This window comes from Betta splendens, chromosome 1, assembly GCF_900634795.4.
Source record: "Betta splendens chromosome 1, fBetSpl5.4, whole genome shotgun sequence".
Classification (NCBI taxonomy): domain Eukaryota; kingdom Metazoa; phylum Chordata; class Actinopteri; order Anabantiformes; family Osphronemidae; genus Betta; species Betta splendens.
Genome location: NC_040881.3, coordinates 20625433 through 20643445, shown reverse-complemented (window position 1 = coordinate 20643445; position 18013 = coordinate 20625433). Strand labels below are relative to the sequence as shown.

The following is an 18013-nucleotide window of genomic DNA, read 5'->3' as shown; positions in this document are numbered from 1 at the left end:
CAATTCCTAGGCAGAAAAGAGCAGGCTTCACTTTCTGGCCTTTGAACCTGACTGGAGACGGCTGTCTGAGCCCCCTACCCCCACTTGTTGGATATCTAATTGATCACAGCACTCTCTTTCAAACGGCTTTTACGGGGGTAACTCTACAAGCCTGAGAGTGGGGGAGGGAAGGTTTACAGGAAATTGAACATGACTGGCTGCTTGTTGCTGAGGAAACTTTTCAGGCTTCCTTGGCCTCAAACGAAACCTAAGGCCTCTATCTTGGCTTGTCCGCTTCTTGGCTTGTCCGGTTTGCGTGTAGCAAGTTATGGCTCATAAAAGAAGAAAAAATTAACTTTTAGCTCAGGAGCTGGAGCAGAACACTTGCAGTTTTCGGACCAGTGTGGATATACTGTGTGCTTTGGACTGAAACGCTTTACTCGATTATTTTCGCTGGACTGCAACAGATCGTATCAAACTCGACACGAATTGATGTTTGAGCGTTTGGTGACCGCGCTGTGATTTTTGTTGCTGGAAAACAAAAATCACAGGTTTATGTGGTTGGAAAAACAAGAGTGTATTTTTTATGTTGATATGCAGTATATTATTTTTATTTATATAATAATAATAATAATAATAATAGTAATAAAACTAAAGCACAAACACCAGTCCAGCAAACAATGTAATCCATGGTGAACTCATTGCTTCCAGAGCGACTTGCAGGTCCAGTGGTGGTTAATAGAAGACCTCAGTGTGCTAATGACTCCTCCTGGCTGTCACTTAACCATTTCCTCTCCCTGCACAAGGAGGAAGCACACACACACACACACACACACACACACACACACACACACACACACACACACACACACACACACACACACACACACACACACACTCTCTCTCTTTCCATTCCAGTTGTGACCCTCTGTGACCCTGCTTTAGAGTGATTTATGAGAGGCAGGAATCTGGACCCTGTGTTCGAGTGTGTTTGTTTCCTCGGGTTCATGAGTTCTGTTCACGTAACCCCTGATTGAAAAGTGGGTTGTTGTTTTTTTTTTGTTTTTTTTTCATGTGTGTCATGTCCAGCAGTTCAACAAGCAGCATGCATGAATGTAGTATTGTGTTGGACAGTTTTTCTTTTTTAACAGGAGTATATGAGTAATATAAATACTCTTCTTCATTAATGGAAATGTAAATCACAAATGAAATCTCTATATTATTTTAAACCCTATAAAACGTCTTTGTAAGGTAGCGAAGGCTCAGTGTGTTTCACAACAATAAGTGAATTTGAGATGGTTCTGACAAAGCTGACAGAACCTCATACTTGTATGTCTCTCTGTCTCTAGAGTCTAGGGACAGATAAAGTGAAGTCATGTACATATATAGGGTTCAACAACTTAGAATACGTTTCGTGTAGCTTATTTAACGGCCGGTTTTCCTCAGATTCCTGTTACAGACTGCATTCAGTTAGTAAAGGACCAGCTGGGGGGACTTTATTCTAATGAGTGTAAACTTCTAAACATTGCGACTTAGTTAGAGAACAGATGCTTTTGTGTGAAGGAGTATGATGGGTAGCATGGAGGCTGGTAGACTAACAGTAACTAGTGTAGCTACAGAACAATTGGTGCTTAGCTGAACACAAGATGCTTCTCTGTTGGATGGTTTGAACTTCATTACATGTGTATAGAGATGTTGAACTGTGGATTCTATCCTCCCCTGGTTCACGAACCTGTGTGTTTCATTGCTCTTGGCGAGATCGTGATTTTGCGCCCTTCTTCTCCGCTCCGGGCGAACATACAAGTTTCTTTACATTTTTCTTTTCTGAAGGTTTGGAGCGGTGCCCCCCCCCCAAGCAGGTGGCGCCCTAGGTGACCGCCTAGTTTGCCTATGCCCAGAGCCAGCCCTGGGTAGCGCTCCTTCCTTGTAACAGTCTGGTGCTTAAGGAGCTGGTCAGAGCCTCTACAGTGTGGTTCGGGGGGGTATCTATGATGGATGTTAGTTTGGCCAGCATCCTTCTGTCCGCCACCTCTTCGATTCCAGTGTACAGTCAAGGACAGATGTGGCATTTTACTGTGGATGTGTGTATCATGATGTGTGTGTGGCGGCAGGAGGACGAGCTGACTGAATGCTGAGACAGAAACAGAGCACCTGAGCAAACACATAGCTACACATTTTATTATTTAAACAATGAACCTCATCACTCATTGTAGTGAAGGATTCAATGTCTGGAGAGTATCAGGAGGCAGCCTACAGATGATTAGTAAGCTGTTTACGCATTCCGTTGGAGGAATCCACCTCGAAAACCTGATTTAATCCACTACCTTAATACAAAAGCCGACTGTAACCCGATTACTCGATCATAAGATTAATTAACAATACATCCTCACATTATAACAGTTTTCCTGACTCCACTGTTATGTCATTAAGTTCATCTTGTTTCATTCTAGCTGTGTTCGACCTCCCTGCGAGGTCAGAAGGCGAAGGTGTGAACCAGGATTCTCCTTCAGCGAGGAAGTGTGTCGCTGCATCCCATCCCACTGGAGGCGGCTGGACTGACCGTCCCCAAGAGACCTGCTGGTTATCAGCTGTGATGGCAGCTAAGTGTGTAATACCTTGATGGGTATGTAAAGGCCTGAATGACTGGAGCGCAGATATGGAACCTGGTGAATTGTGGGAAATACACTGACTCTGCTTTGAGGATGTTTAATTGGGAGCGTGACTGATTCAAGCCCTGGACTAAAAGAGACACACTCACAACTTTTTCTGTGTTCTTGTATTAATTTTGTCTCTATGTTTTTATGTCAGATATTGATTATATAATTTATTAAATATTATTTCATGAAAATGCACATTGATCTGTATTTTTATTATATAAGTATATGTGTAAAATAAAATATATACTGGATGTTAAATATTAAAATGCAACAGCAGACAGCCGGAATGCATTGCAGCTCCAAGAGTGTCAAAAGTAAAAAAAACCTTGATTGGTTGAAGTTAAACAGTGATAACCAATTAGAGATGTGAAGTTCGATTCGATCGATGTAAAACGTGTAATTGGTTAGGACTGTTTAACCTTAGCCAATCAAGTTTGAACGACGCTTTTTAATTTTGACACTCTTGGAGCTCGTTAACAGATCATGCAATGCCTTCCAGCTGTCTGCTGTTGCATTTGAATAAAGGCACCCCTAACCCCTGAGAAAAAGAAATGCAATTAATAAGTCTTTTTTCAAACTTTATTAATTAAATTGGATATTGAATCAAGACTTTACAAACAAAACCATACAAAATTCACTTTTTGGACATTCCAGTACATTTATATGACTCTCTGGTTCATGTTAATACACTCCTGGTGTTAGAAGTAGACTCCCTACTTATTTCAGATTTAGCAACTATACCCAATCCGGTTCAAGAGCCATCAGGTTCAAATTTGGCAAACTGTCTATGTCTCCAGTCTTTAGACCACTCACAGAACCCACTCACAGGGCCCCGCCCAGACAAACCTGGACCCCGAAATTTACCTGCAACATTGTGTTTCAGTCACTTACTGTGATACGAACTGACATGGCGCCATTAGGGTTTCAAAAAGAGCTCCGTTGTCGGTCGTTCCAACCAGCATTGCAACCTTTTCATTTCACCAGCGGAGCAAGAAAGGAGAACTTTAAGGATTAATTTTATTGTAAATGGACCGGTGCTGGCACCCCTGCCTAAATGCTTGTTCGTGTGTGTTTCATTTCACCTCCGACTGCTTTGAAAACGAGGGTATATTTATTACTGGGCTTGAAGTTGAAGAAGGGCTCTGTTCCTACAAGACGTACAGATGGAGCGGTTTGTTTTCGCTGATTTCAGTCGACTGTCAGTCACCTTTCTGACGCTGATCACACACTTATCACACCCTCATAAGCCGACTGTCAGTAGCCCCCCTCTTTGGTCTGTCTGGGGAAGGCCACCCGCATTTTAGCACCAAAGACGCAATTCCAGGGTAAAACCAAAAGGTGGAGCTTTAGTATCTGACCTGTAGAGTTAGGGTCAAACAGCAAGTATAGGCACAGTTCTGAGAACAGGACATAGATCTGATAATGTCAGTTCTACACTGTTTGCTAGGGCAGACAGACAAACTGACAGACAGACAGACAGACAATAGTCTGTCTAAACAGTGAACTAAAAAGTTGAGAAAACTTGGAAAGTTGACTTCATTTTAGAATTTAATGTTGTACTAACTTTTTTTTATTCATAGATAAGCATCGGCAGCTCACGCTGCCACAGCTGCCAAACTACCTTCTGGAGGTTTATCAGTTACTGGCTGTATTAGGTTGAGTTGGACTTCACAAAAGTACCTAATGAAATTATTAAATTATCATTCTACAGATGGAGTGGTTTATTTTCGCTGATTTCAGTCGACTGTCAGTCACCTTTCTGACGCTGATCACACACTTATCACACCCTCATCAGCCGACTGTCAGCAGCCCCCCTCCTTGGTCAGTCTGGGGAAGTTGTTAAAAATGTTAATGAGGCCACCCCCATTTTAGCACCAAAGACACAATTCCAGGGTAAAACCAAAAGGTGGAGCTTTAGTATCTGACCTGTAGAGTTAGAGTCAAACAGCAAGTATAGGCACAGTTCTGAGAACAGGACATAGATCTGATAATGTCAGTTCTACACTGTTTGCTAGGGCAGACAGACAGACAAACAGACAGACAGACAATAGTCTGTCTAAACAGTGAACTAAAAAGTTGAGAAAACTTGAAAAGTTGACTTCATTTCAGAATTGAATGTTGTACTAACTTTTTTTTAATCATAGATAAGCATCGGCAGCTCACGCTGCCACAGCTGCCAAACTACCTTCTGGAGGTTTATCAGTTACTGGCTGTATTAGGTTGAGTTGGACTTCACAAATGAAATTATTAAATTCTCATTCTAGATATTATTCTTATTCACTTGAATGTAGTGTGTGTCAGTCTGCCTGCTTCACGAGCTGTTTTAAATAAAAAAAAAGACATTTCAATGTTCTAATCAAGCTTAGATCCATCCATCCATCCATTTTCATCCGCTTATCCGGGGCCGGGTCGCGGTGGCAGCAGTCTAAGCAGAGAGTTCCAGACTTCCCTCTCCCCGGACACTTCCTCCAGCTCTTCCGGTGGGACCCCAAGACGTTCCCAGGCCAGCCGAGAGACGTAGTCTCTCCAGCGAGTCCTAGGTCTTCCTCGGGGCCTCCTACCGGTGGGACATGCCCGGAACACCTCCCCAGGGAGGCGTCCAGGAGGCATCCGAACTAGATGCCCGAGCCACCTCAGCTGGCTCCTCTCGATGTGGAGGAGCAGCGACTTTACTCCGAGCTCCTCCCGGGTGACAGAGCTCCTCACCTTATCTCTAAGGGAGCGCCCAGCCACCCTGCGGAGGAAGCTCATTTCAGCCGCTTGTATCCGTGACCTTGCCCTTTCGGTCATGACCCAAAGCTCATGACCATAGGTGAGGGTAGGAACGTAGATTGACCGGTAAATTGAGAGCTTTGCCTTTCGGCTCAGCTCCCTCTTCACCACGACGGACCGATACACCGACCGCATTACTGCAGCCGCCGCACCGATCCGTCTGTCAAACTCACGCTCCCTCCTTCCCTCACTCGTGAACAAGACCCCAAGATACTTAAACTCCTCCACTTGAGGCAGGAACTCTTCTCCAACCTGGAGAGAGCAAACCACCTTTTTCCGGTCGAGAACCATGGCCTCAGATTTGGAGGAACTGATTCTCATCCCAGCCGCTTCACACTCAGCTGCAAACCGCACCAGCGCACGCTGGAGGTCCTGGCCTGATGAAGCCAACAGGACAACATCATCTGCAAAAAGCAGAGATGCAATCCTGTGGTCCCCAAACCAGACCCCCTCCGGCCCCTGGCTGCGCCTAGAAATTCTGTCCATAAAAATAATGAACAGTACCGGTGACAAAGGGCAGCCCTGCCGAAGTCCAACATGCACAGGGAACAGGTCTGACTTATTGCTGGCAATGCGAACCAAGCTCCTGCTCCGGTTGTACAGAGACAGCCCTTAGCAAAGGGCCCTGGACTCCATACTCCTGGAACACCCCCCACGAGGGACGCGGTCGAATGCCTTCTCCAGATCCACAAAGCACATGTAGACTGGTTGGGCAAACTCCCACAAACCCTCAAGCACCCTGCTGAGGGTATAAAGCTGGTCCAGCGTTCCACGACCAGGCCGAAAACCACATTGTTCCTCCTGTATCCGAGGTTCGACTATCGGCCGAATTCTCCTCTCCAGTACCCTGGCATAGACTTTCCCAGGGAGGCTGAGAAGTGTGATCCCCCTATAGTTGGAACACACTCTCCTGTCCCCCTTTTTGTAAAGAGGGACAACCACCCCGGTTGTCCAGTCCAGAGGAACTGTCCCCCTCCTCCACGCGATGTTGCAGAGGCGTGTCACCCAAGACAGCCCCACAACATCCAGAGACTTGAGGTACTCAGGACGGATCTCATCCACCCCCGCTGCTCTGCCACCGAGGAGCTTACTAACTACCTCGGTGACCTCAGCCTGGGTGATGGGCGAGTCCGCCTCTGAGTCCCCTGCCTCTGCTTCCTCAGCAGAAGGCATGTCGGAGGGGTTGAGGAGATCCTCAAAGTACTCCTTCCACCGTCCGATAACATCCCCAGTTGAGGTCAACAGCTCCCCACCTCCACTGAAAACAGAGTTGGTAAAGAACTGCTTCCCCCTCCTGAGGCGCCGGACGGTTTGCCAGAATCTCTTTGAGGCCGAGCGATAGTCCTCCTCCATGGCCTCCCCGAACTCCTCCCAAGCCCGAGTTTTTGCCTCCGCAACGGCACGGGCTGCAGCACGCTTGGCCTGCCGGTACCCATCAGCTGCCTCAGGAGTCCCACAGGTCAACCATACCTGGTAGGACTCCTTCTTCAGCTTGATGGCGTCCCTTACCTCCGGCGTCCACCACCGGGTTCGGGGATTACCACCACGACAGGCACCGGAGACCCTGCGTCCACAGCTCCGAACGGCCGCGTTGACAATGGAGACGGAGAACATGGTCCACTCGGACTCTATGTCTCCCACCTCCCTCGGAATCTGGTCGAAGCTCTCCCGGAGGTGTGAGTTAAAGGTCCGTCTGACAGAGGGTTCAGCCAGGCGTTCCCAACAGACCCTCACAATACGTTTGGGCCTGCCAAGTCGTTCCAGCCTCCTTCTCTGCCAGCGGATCCTACTCACCACCAGGTGGTGATCAGTTGACAGCTCAGCCCCTCTCTTCACCCGAGTGTCCAAAACATATGGCCGAAGGTCAGGTGAAACGACTACAAAGTCTATCATCGACCTCCGGCCTAGGGTGTCCTGGTGCCACGTGCACCGATGGACACCCTTATGTTCGAACATGGTGTTAGTTATGGCCAAACTGTGCCTAGCACAGAAGTCCAATAACATAACACCATTCGGGTTCAGATCAGGGAGGCCGTTCCTCCCAATCACGCCTCTCCAGGTATCACTGTCGTTACCTACGTGGGCATTGAAATCTCCCAGAAGAACGATGGGGTCCCCAGTTGGAGCGCTTTCCAACACTCCCTCCAGGGACCCCAAGAAGGCCGGGTACTCCACACTGCCATTCGGCCCGTAAGCACAAATGACGGTGAGTGACCTATCCCCCACCCGAAGGCGCAGGGAAGCGACCCTCTCGTCCACCGGGGAAAACTCCAACACATGGCAACTAAGCTGGGGAGCTATGAGCAAGCCCACACCAGCCCGCCGCCTCTCACCGCAGGCAACTCCAGAGTAGAAAAGGGTCCAGCCCCTCTCAAGGAGTTGGGTTCCAGAGCCCAGGCTGTGTGTGGAGGTGAGCCCGACTATTTCTAGCCGGTACCGCTCGACCTCCTGCACAAGCTCAGGCTCCTTTCCCCCCAGTGACGTGACATTCCATGTCCCAATAACCAGATTGGTTATCCAGGGATTGGGGCGCCCAGGCTCCCGCCTTCGACTGCCGCCCAATCCACTCTGGCCGGTGCAAGCTTAGATGAACATAACAATAGAGAGCCTCTTTTCAGACAGAACGACCAATCCACAGCACTAGTTAGACTGGTTTAACACCACCCCCTTCTCCCCAAAGCACCAGAGTCCTGCAGTGCTGTTACCTGATGTGATGTAACCAGATACATTTGTGAACTACTTCATCCATCCATCACTTAAGAGCCTAGTGGTTAAAGCACACAACTTCTCACCCACAGTTTTTAAATAAACTGTTTTTGTTAGTTGGTGGTTTAAAATAAGAAACTTTTATCCTAAAGCCATAGACTTAACACTTTCTTTTTAACAAGTTTTATTTACAGATTTTATAAACGTCCAGTTCATTTGACCATTTTCTAAACCAAGTTGTCTGAAAGTTGGGTCACTACATTCTTTTAGAGCAGAAATGTTTCTCAAGGAGCTTTTACATTATATGTCCTTCATGGGGGACATGGTCTTCACACCTTCTCACAGTTCTTTGTTCAACTGATGAGCCAGTTCTTTACAGGTGTGAAGTGAAGCCTATTGTAAATAGAGGATAGTGCCTAACTTTACTCAGACTGAAGGTTCCTGCACTTTTGGTAATGTTTCTGCTTTAAGAAAAGTCTGTAAGTTAACTTGAAAATTATTGAGCAGTCACAATCAGCCGATTGTGGTGACATTTGGCAGTAAAAGGTGACTGAAATGACACAGAACTGAAAGAATATCAGCTGGCATAACTCATAACACATGTATGCAGATCTCTGTATTTTGTGTCACTTGAATTTGTGTGGTAAACGAAAGACACCAGAGGCAAGTTTACACCAGGAGTCTCTAGCTGGGAGCTTCTGTGCCTTAACCACTAGGCTGTTGGTCCTCTGAGGGAGACCTACTGTATGGGCAGTAACTAAATTCCTTCATACAGCATTATGTTACCAGAGCCTTGATTTGAGTGGAACCTTTAAAGTTATGATTCCATGAAGAATTTTCTTTTTAAGCAGTTTACAAATATATCTGGTTTTCATGGCTCAGGTGAGGTTGTGTGGAAGTTGAGTCATGTCAACTCTTTCAGTCTGGTGTCCTTCTTGGGGGAGGGTTATCACACCTACTCACTTTTGTGTCTATTGTTCACGTAACGAGACAGTTCTTTGCAAGTGTAAAGTGAAGCCAAACTGGAGGATGGTATGGAACTTCCCTCAGACTGAGGAAGCTTTTGGTCTTTGTCAGTTGTCAAAAAATGCCAGTAAATTTAGAGCTAAACATTACAATACAGTAATACATACAATACAGCATAATTAAAACAAATAAAATATCCATGTGGATGTTGACTGAATGTTTGACTAAAGGGCATTGTATTCATAACAGCTGTAATTTTCTACTTGCTTAGACATAAATAACTTTAATAACTCTCTCATTTCATATATATATATATATATATATATATATATATATATATATATATATATATATATATATATATATATATTATATATTATATATCGCTGGATAGCTCAATCGGTAAAGTCACAGGACTTGCATGCAGGGGGTTGAACAGTACTGGAAAGGTATATGGGAAAGGGAGGCATCACACAACAGAGATGCACAGTGGCTGGTGGATCTGAGGGAAGACCACAGCAACCTCCCTGAACAGAATCCAGTGACTATCACAGTGGCAGACATCCAACATAGAGAATCAGGTATGAAAAACTGGACAGCACCTGGCCCTGACATGATCCACGCCTACTGGCTAAAGAAGCTCACTGCAATCCATGAGCGCCTGGCAGCACAAATGAACCAGCTGCTAAGGGATGGGACTCACCCTGAATGGCTAACCGAAGGGCGAACGATCCTGATAATGAAGGATCCCTCAAAGGGCACAGTCCCATCCAACTACCGGCCAATAACCTGTCTCTCCACAACATGGAAGCTCATGTCAGGCATCATCGCAGCTAAGATAAGTGGGCACATGAGTCAATACATGAGCGAAGCACAGAAGGGCATTGGTAAGGATACCAGAGGAGCCAAACACCAACTCCTGGTAGACAGAACAGTCGCCCAAGACTGCAGAATGCGACACACCAACCTGTGCACAGCCTGGATCGACTACAAGAAAGCCTATGACTCAATGCCACACACATGGATCACTGAATGCTTGGAGCTGTACAACATCAACAGAACTCTAAGGGCCTTCATTGCAAACTCGATGAGGTTGTGGAAAACCACCCTTGAAGCCAATGGGAAGCCACTTGCCCAAGTATCCATCAAATGTGGCATATACCAAGGAGATGCACTGTCCCCACCGCTGTTCTGCATAGGTCTGAACCCCCTCAGCCAAATAATAAACAAGACTGGCTATGGATACCGACTCCGGAACGGGGCCACCATAAGTCACCTCCTCTACATGGATGACATCAAGCTGTACGCCAAGAGTGAGCGAGACATCGACTCGCTGATCCACACCACCAGGATCTACAGCTCGGACATCGGGATGTCATTCGGACTCGAGAAATGTGGGAGGATGGTGACAAAGAGAGGCAGGGTAATCCACACAGAAGGGGTCTCACTCCCAGAAGGAACAATAGCAGACATTGAGGACAATTACAAGTACCTTGGAATACCACAGGCAAACGGCAACCTTGAACAGGCAACAAGGAATGCGGCAACAGCCAAATACCTCCAACGAGTAAGGCAAGTCCTAAGAAGCCAGCTCAATGGCAAGAACAAATCCCGGGCAATAAACAGCTACGCTCTGCCAGTGATCAGATACCCTGCAGGAATAATAGGGTGGCCAAAGAAAGAGATACAGACCACAGATGTTAAGACACGAAAGCTCCTCACCATGCACGGAGGGTTCCACCCCAAATCCAGCACCCTGAGACTGTACGCTAGCCGCAAGGAAGGAGGCCGGGGACTAGTGAGCGTGAGAGCCACTATCCAGGATGAAACATTTAAGATCCATAAGTACATCAAGGATAAGGCCCCGACAGATGACGTGCTGAGTGAATGTCTCAGGCAGTGGAGAACCGAGGATGAGATGCTGGAAGAGGGACCATCATGGGAGGACAAGCCCTTGCACGGGATGTACCACCGGAACATAACTGAAGTGGCTGATCTCAACAAATCCTACCAATGGCTTGAAAGGGCTGGGCTGAAGGACAGCACAGAGGCACTCATCCTGGCTGCACAGGAGCAGGCCCTGAGCACCAGAGCCATAGAGGCCCAGATCTACCACACCAGACAAGACCCAAGGTGTAGACTGTGCAAAGAGGCCCCAGAGACGGTCCAGCACATAACTGCAGGGTGTAAGATGCTGGCAGGCAAAGCATACATGGAACGCCATAACCAAGTGGCTGGCATAGTATACAAGAACATCTGCGCGGAGTATGGACTGGAAACCCCAAGGTCAAAGTGGGAAACACCTCCCAAGGTGGTAGAGAACGAGCGAGCCAAGATCCTGTGGGACTTCCAGATCCAGACTGACAGAATGGTAATGGCGAACCAACCAGACATTGTGGTGGTGGATAAAGAGCAGAGGAAAGCCGTAGTGGTGGATGTGGCAATACCAAGCGATGGCAACATCAGGAAAATGGAACATGAGAAACTAGAGAAATACCAAGGGCTCAGAGAAGAACTGGAGAAGGCTTGGAAGGTGAAGGCCACAGTGGTGCCTGTGGTGATCGGAGCACTAGGGGCTGTGACCCCCAAACTGGAGGAGTGGCTACGACAGATCCCTGGAAAAACATCCGAAATCTCAGTCCAGAAAAGTGCAGTCCTAGGAACAGCAAAGATACTGCGCAGAACCCTCAAGCTCCCTGGCCTCTGGTAGAGGACCCGAGCTTGGAAAGTGGATGAGACCACCCGCGGAGGGAGAGAATAGAGTGTGTATATATATATCTCACTGGAGACAAGACTTGTATGCGGGTGGTCCCCGGTTCGAATCCCCGTTAGGGCAAAAATAAGCATCCAGTGTGGGTCCTTGGGCAAGACCCTTCAAGCTACCGCCTACCTCATATCATGAGAGACAATGAACCACATGAGATACCGGCTCAGACGTCACCCGGTCTAACAAGGTCTGCGTCAGGTGTTGGGGAACCAGAGCACCTTGACGAGAAATGGGCTACTGGAACAAGAAAGAAATGGCTAAGATGCGAGAACAGAGAACTGTTGGAATGCCCGAACCCCACTACAACGGCTAAGTGAAGTACCATCAGAAAGTCTCATGGAAGATGTGAATGCAGCATTGAGAGTGATCCCTACCACAACAATCACAGAAACCAATGAGCTGATATACGCTTCAGCATCAGTGATCCTAGAGGTGCTTGGCAATAAGAGCAACCATGGGAGCCATGAGAAACAATACCCACCATGGAAACGAAGGTTGGAGGCAAAAATCAAGGCAGCTCGGAGGGAAGTGAGCCAAATGACAGAGGCCCAGAGAGGTGCAATGAAAAGACTGATGCCCAAGAGGTACAGCCAGATGCCCATACCTGAAGCACTCGAAACTGCCAAGCAAAGGCTACAAGCCTTGGCCAGCCGCCTACAGAGATACACCAGAGATAACGAAGCCAGACGAATAAACCGGCTGTTCGCAACACAACCTGCGAAAGTGTACTCTCAATGGCAGTGTAATAACAGCAGAGCAGACCCACCAAGGCTGGAAACTGAACAGTACTGGAAAGGGATATGGGAGAGGGAGGCATCACACAACAGAGATGCACAGTGGCTGGTGGATCTGAGGGAAGACCACAGCAACCTCCCTGAACAGAATCCAGTGACTATCACAGTGGCAGACATCCAACAGAGAGTCTTAGGTATGAAAAACTGGACAGCACCCGGCCCTGACATGATCCAGGCCTACTGGCTAAAGAAGCTCACTGCAATCCATGAGCGCCTGGCAGCACAAATGAACCAGCTGCTAAGGGATGGGACTCACCCTGAATGGCTAACCGAAGGGCGAACGATCCTGATAATGAAGGATCCCTCAAAGGGTGCCGTCCCACCCAACTACCGGCCAATAACCTGCCTCTCCACAACATGGAAGCTCATGTCAGGCATCATCGCAGCTAAGATAAATGGGCACATGGGTCAATACATGAGCGAAGCACAGAAGGGCATTAGTAAGGATACCAGAGGAGCAAAACACCAACTCCTGGTAGACAGAACCGTCGCCCAAGACTGCAGAATGCGACACCCCAACCTGTGCACAGCCTGGATCGACTACAAGAAAGCCTATGACTCAATGCCACACACATGGATCACTGAATGCTTGGAGCTGTACAACATCAACAGAACTCTAAGGGCCTTCATTGCAAACTCGATGAGGTTGTGGAAAACCACCCTTGAAGCCAATGGGAAGCCACTTGCCCAAGTATCCATCAAATGTGGCATATACCAAGGAGATGCACTGTCCCCACTGCTGTTCTGCATAGGTCTGAACCCCCTCAGCCAAATAATAAACAAGACTGGCTATGGATACCGATTCCGGAACGGGGCCACCATAAGTCACCTCTTCTACATGGATGACATCGAGCTGTACGCCAAGAGTGAGCGAGACATCGACTCACTGATCCACACTACCAGGATCTACAGCTCGGACATCGGGATGTCATTCGGGCTCGAGAAATGTGGGAGGATGGTGACAAAGAGAGGCAAGGTAATCCACACAGAAGGGGTCTCACTCCCAGAAGGAACAATAGCAGACATTGAGAACAGTTACAAGTACCTTGGAATACCACAGGCAAACGGCAACCTTGAACAGGCAACAAGGAATGCGGCAACAGCCAAATACCTCCAACGAGTAAGGCAAGTCCTAAGAAGCCAGCTCAATGGCAAGAACAAATCCCAGGCAATAAACAGCTACGCCCTGCCAGTGATCAGATACCCTGCGGGAATAATAAGGTGGCCAAAGGAAGAGATACAGACCACAGATGTTAAGCCACGAAAGCTCCTCACCATGCATGGAGGGTTCCACCCCAAATCCAGCACCCTGAGACTGTACGCTAGCCGCAAGGAAGGAGGCCGAGGACTAGTGAGCGTGAGAGCCACTATCCAGGATGAAACATCCAAGATCCATAAGTACATCAAGGAGAAGGCCCTGACAGATGACATGCTGAGTGAATGTCTCAGGCAGTGGAGAACAGAGGATGAGATGCTGGAAGAGGGACCATCATGGGAGGACAAGCCCTTACATGGGATGTACCACCGGAACATAACTGAAGTGGCTGATCTCAACAAATCCTACCAATGGCTTGAAAGGGCTGGGCTGAAGGACAGCAAAGAGGCACTCATCCTGGCTGCACAGGAGCAGGCCCTGAGCACCAGAGCCATAGAGGCCCAGATCTACCACACCAGACAAGACCCAAGGTGTAGACTGTGCAAAGAGGCCCCTGAGACGGTCCAGCACATAACTGCAGGGTGTAAGATGCTGGCAGGGAAAGCATACATGGAACGCCATAACCAAGTGGTTGGCATAGTATACAGGAACATCTGCGCAGAGTATGGACTGGAAACCCCAAGGTCAAAGTGGGAAACACCTCCCAAGGTGGTAGAGAACGAGGGAGCCAAGATCCTGTGGGACTTCCAGATACAGACAGACAGAATGGTAATGGCGAACCAACCAGACATTGTGGTGGTGGACAAAGAGCAGAGGAAAGCCGTAGTGGTGGATGTGGCAATACCAAGCGATGGCAACATCAGGAAAAAGGAACATGAGAAACTAGAGAAATACCAAGGGCTCAGAGAAGAACTGGAGAAGGCTTGGAAGGTGAAGGCCACAGTGGTGCCTGTGGTGATTGGAGCACTGGGGGCAGTGACCCCCAAACTGGAGGAGTGGCTACAACAGATCCCTGGAATAACATCCGACATCTCAGTCCAGAAAAGTGCAGTCCTAGGAACAGCAAGGATACTGCGCAGAACCCTCAAGCTTCCTGGCCTCTGGTAGAGGACCCGAGCTTGGAAAGTGGATGAGACCACCCGCAGAGGGTGAGAATAGAGTGGTGGTGTGTATATATATGCTTTATATATATATAGTACACAAACCTCATGCACTTCCAATCTGCCTGTGGGCCTGGATTACACATCACTGCTCCACCTGGTGCATGTATGTGCAATTGCAGGTAATTTCTTAAAGGTTTAGGGGGCGTTAACAAGGCAGCCATGCATTAAGTACATCACAGTGGGGGGTCATGACTGGTGTAGGTGGGCTTGGTGGAATGGTACCTAAGTCATGCTAATAACATGACAAGATCAGTGTGAAATCCTGCAGCAACGAGGCAACGGAAATTTGCCGCTCCATCTGTAATCCACTTGCTGCTTCCCCAAACGTAATAACATGCTTGATACTTATTAGATGTATGTACTCCCGATGTTTCTTTGGTCATAATCTAGCTTCCCTCTTTGTGTTAGGAATGCTAATGGCTAACAATGGCTCCTCTGAGGAAGAACACAGTGAATCAGAGGAGATTAGCTCCCTGTTATAACGCAGAGATCTGCAGCAGGATCCGACAAGTAGAAAGGCAGTGGCGTTCCAACCAAATAAATGTAAACTGCATTGCATGGAAGGAAAGTCTAATAATATATAAAAAAACACTTTGTGCTGCTAGGAAAACATATTATTCCTCCTAAATTGAGGAAAGCAAAAACAACCCCAGGTTTCTTTTCAGCACTGTAGCCAGGCTGACTAAAAGTCATAGCTGTGTTGAGCCTACTATCCCCTTAAATCTCAGCAGCAATGACTTTATGAAATTACTTTATTTATAAAATTATGACAGAGAAATTATTCAGCAGCGATTTCCTCCAAGTAACAGAAAGCACACTCTAGATCCATCAACTTTAAATTTACCAAGTCCTCGGTCTTACTTACTAGAACAGGCACTAAACTAAAAGATAAGTGATTAGGGCCAACTTCTCTTGTTAACCTGCTCTGGGTAAGAATAAATCACCATCGCAACTTAATTCAGCGTCCTTCAGGGAAGTGTTCAACTGATCCTGCTTTTGGTTTGGGACCTGTTCAACCAGGCCTGGGCATTTCTCTGGTTACTGAATGTCGGGCCACCGCACAATGTGTTGTGATCCTGTCCGGTTTTGTATTTTCTTTTGCATGTATTACTTCCTGTTTGTTCTTGTACTACGGCTTATGAACCTACCTCTACCACTTAAATAAATTTAGATGTTAGATCTTAGTGCTGCATTTGATACAATTGATCACAAAATCCTATTACAAGAGACTAGAACATAGTATCGGAATTAAAGGAACAGCAATAGGATGGTTTAAATCCTATTTGTTGAACAGATTCCAGTTTGTTCATGTTAATGACAAATCCTCCACATGCACATGGATTAGCTATGGAGTACCACAGGGTCTGTGCTTGTTCCAATTATGTTCAGCCTATACATGTCTCCTTTAGGTGATATCATTAGGAAGCATTCTATAAATTTTCATTGTTTTGCAGATGATACTCAGCTATATCTGTCCTTGGGGCCAAATGAAACAGATCAACTAGTCAAAATTCAAAGTTGTTTAAAAGATATCAAATCCTGGATGTCCCAAAACTTCCTTCAACTAATTTCAGATAAAACAGAGGTTCTTATTATTGGCCCTAAATATCACAGAGACACACCGTTAAGTCAGATAGTTACTTTGGATGACATAACATTAGCTTTAGATTATATTGTAAAGAACCTTGGTGTCATCTTTGACCAGGATCTCTCTTTTACTTAGAAATCAGTAAATTTTAAATGCTGCAGCCAGAGTTCTTTTAAGACTTAGAAAGAAAGATCACATTTCTCCTACATTAGCTTCTCTGCACTGGCTGCCTGTAAAATAAATAAAGCTCCTTCTTATCTTAAAGACCTCATAGTTCCTTAAGCTCCCAGCAGAACGCTTTGTTCTCAGAGCGCTGGGATACTTGTGGTTCCTAGAGTCTTTCAATGTAGAACGGGAGGCAAAGCCCTTAGCTACCAAGCTCCTCTCCTGTGGAACCAGCTCCCTGTTCAGGTTCGAGAAGCGGACACACTTTCCACCTTTAAGATCAGGCTTAAAACCTTCCTTTTTAATAAAGCTTCAGGTCACTGGCAATGATTGTTAGTCACAGGAACCATCTCTTAGTTAAGCTGCAATAGACGTAGACTACTGGGGGACCTAATGAGTGGGGAGAACTGGCAACAGTTCTCACACTACTGAGATCTTCACTCTTTATTAGTGGGAGAGCTGGCAACATCTCTCACACTATATCCAGCATTCGGTCTGCATCTAACTAGTCCCACATACTTTAAGCTACATAAACTATTCAATTAGGACACGGGTTATTAAGTTATTATGCTTTTTTCACTCATGGTTTTTCAAACAGCTTTTTAAATCCACTTTGGCTTTGTCTTATTTCAGCTTTAACTACTTCCACATACTTTGAGCTACAGACACCATTTGAATTACTAAATACTCTTCAACTATTCAACTATTAACTTGTTGTTCGGCTTTTAATATCTTTAATACTTTGAGTTACAGCAGTTTAAGCATAGGGTGGTTTTTGAGGTATTCTCAGCTTTTCCATTAGTGTGTATTGCGTGAGCTAGAGTGCGTGATGTCACAGCTAGAGTGTGAGGACACGTCTTTTTTAAGATAGAACTTCTACTTCTCTTTAACTCATCATTACAGCCACAGTTTTCATTCTATGAACATGTTTCTTTCATTTAGTTGTAGTCATACTTGTCTTTTTTCTAATGATGTGTGTGATTAAGCCCTCAGACCTACACTTTAGTTTGCATCTACCTCAAAGCACAGAGAGTTCCAGAAATCCTCCCATAGACTCTAATGCATTTACCTGATGAAGGAATCAAATGTTTAAATCGTGACTGTGGCCACAATTTCCACTCCACAAACATAAAACTCATACCAGTTGCTTATTAAAGCCTTGGGATTTATAAAGTTAATTTATTTTTGTGATAACCATCTTTGTTTTGCTGCAACAAGCCTGATAAACAAGGGTTGAAATCCGCTTCACTACAGCTCATTGAGCTGATCTGTGGAGTTTGCTGCCTTTGGAGAGCTGTTG

General features: G+C 46.5%; 2 protein-coding genes across 6 annotated transcripts in view; one reads left to right on the top strand and one right to left on the bottom strand.

Moving 5' to 3' along the window:
- The window catches only part of LOC114857071 (vascular endothelial growth factor C-like), a 53185-nt gene extending 48384 nt beyond the window's left edge, over positions 1-4801 (top strand). For all 5 annotated transcript variants that reach the window (XM_029153224.2, XM_029153195.3, XM_029153186.2 and 2 more), the window contains one exon: positions 2430-4801. In XM_029153224.2, coding sequence (XP_029009057.1) covers positions 2430-2538 — 109 coding nt within the window. In that variant the 3' untranslated portion in view covers positions 2539-4801. The remainder of the gene's footprint in view (positions 1-2429) is intronic.
- LOC129604663 (syncytin-A-like) overlaps positions 1-18013 on the bottom strand; it is an 82546-nt gene that overhangs the window by 15083 nt on the left and 49450 nt on the right. The gene's annotated exons all lie outside the window — the stretch shown is intronic.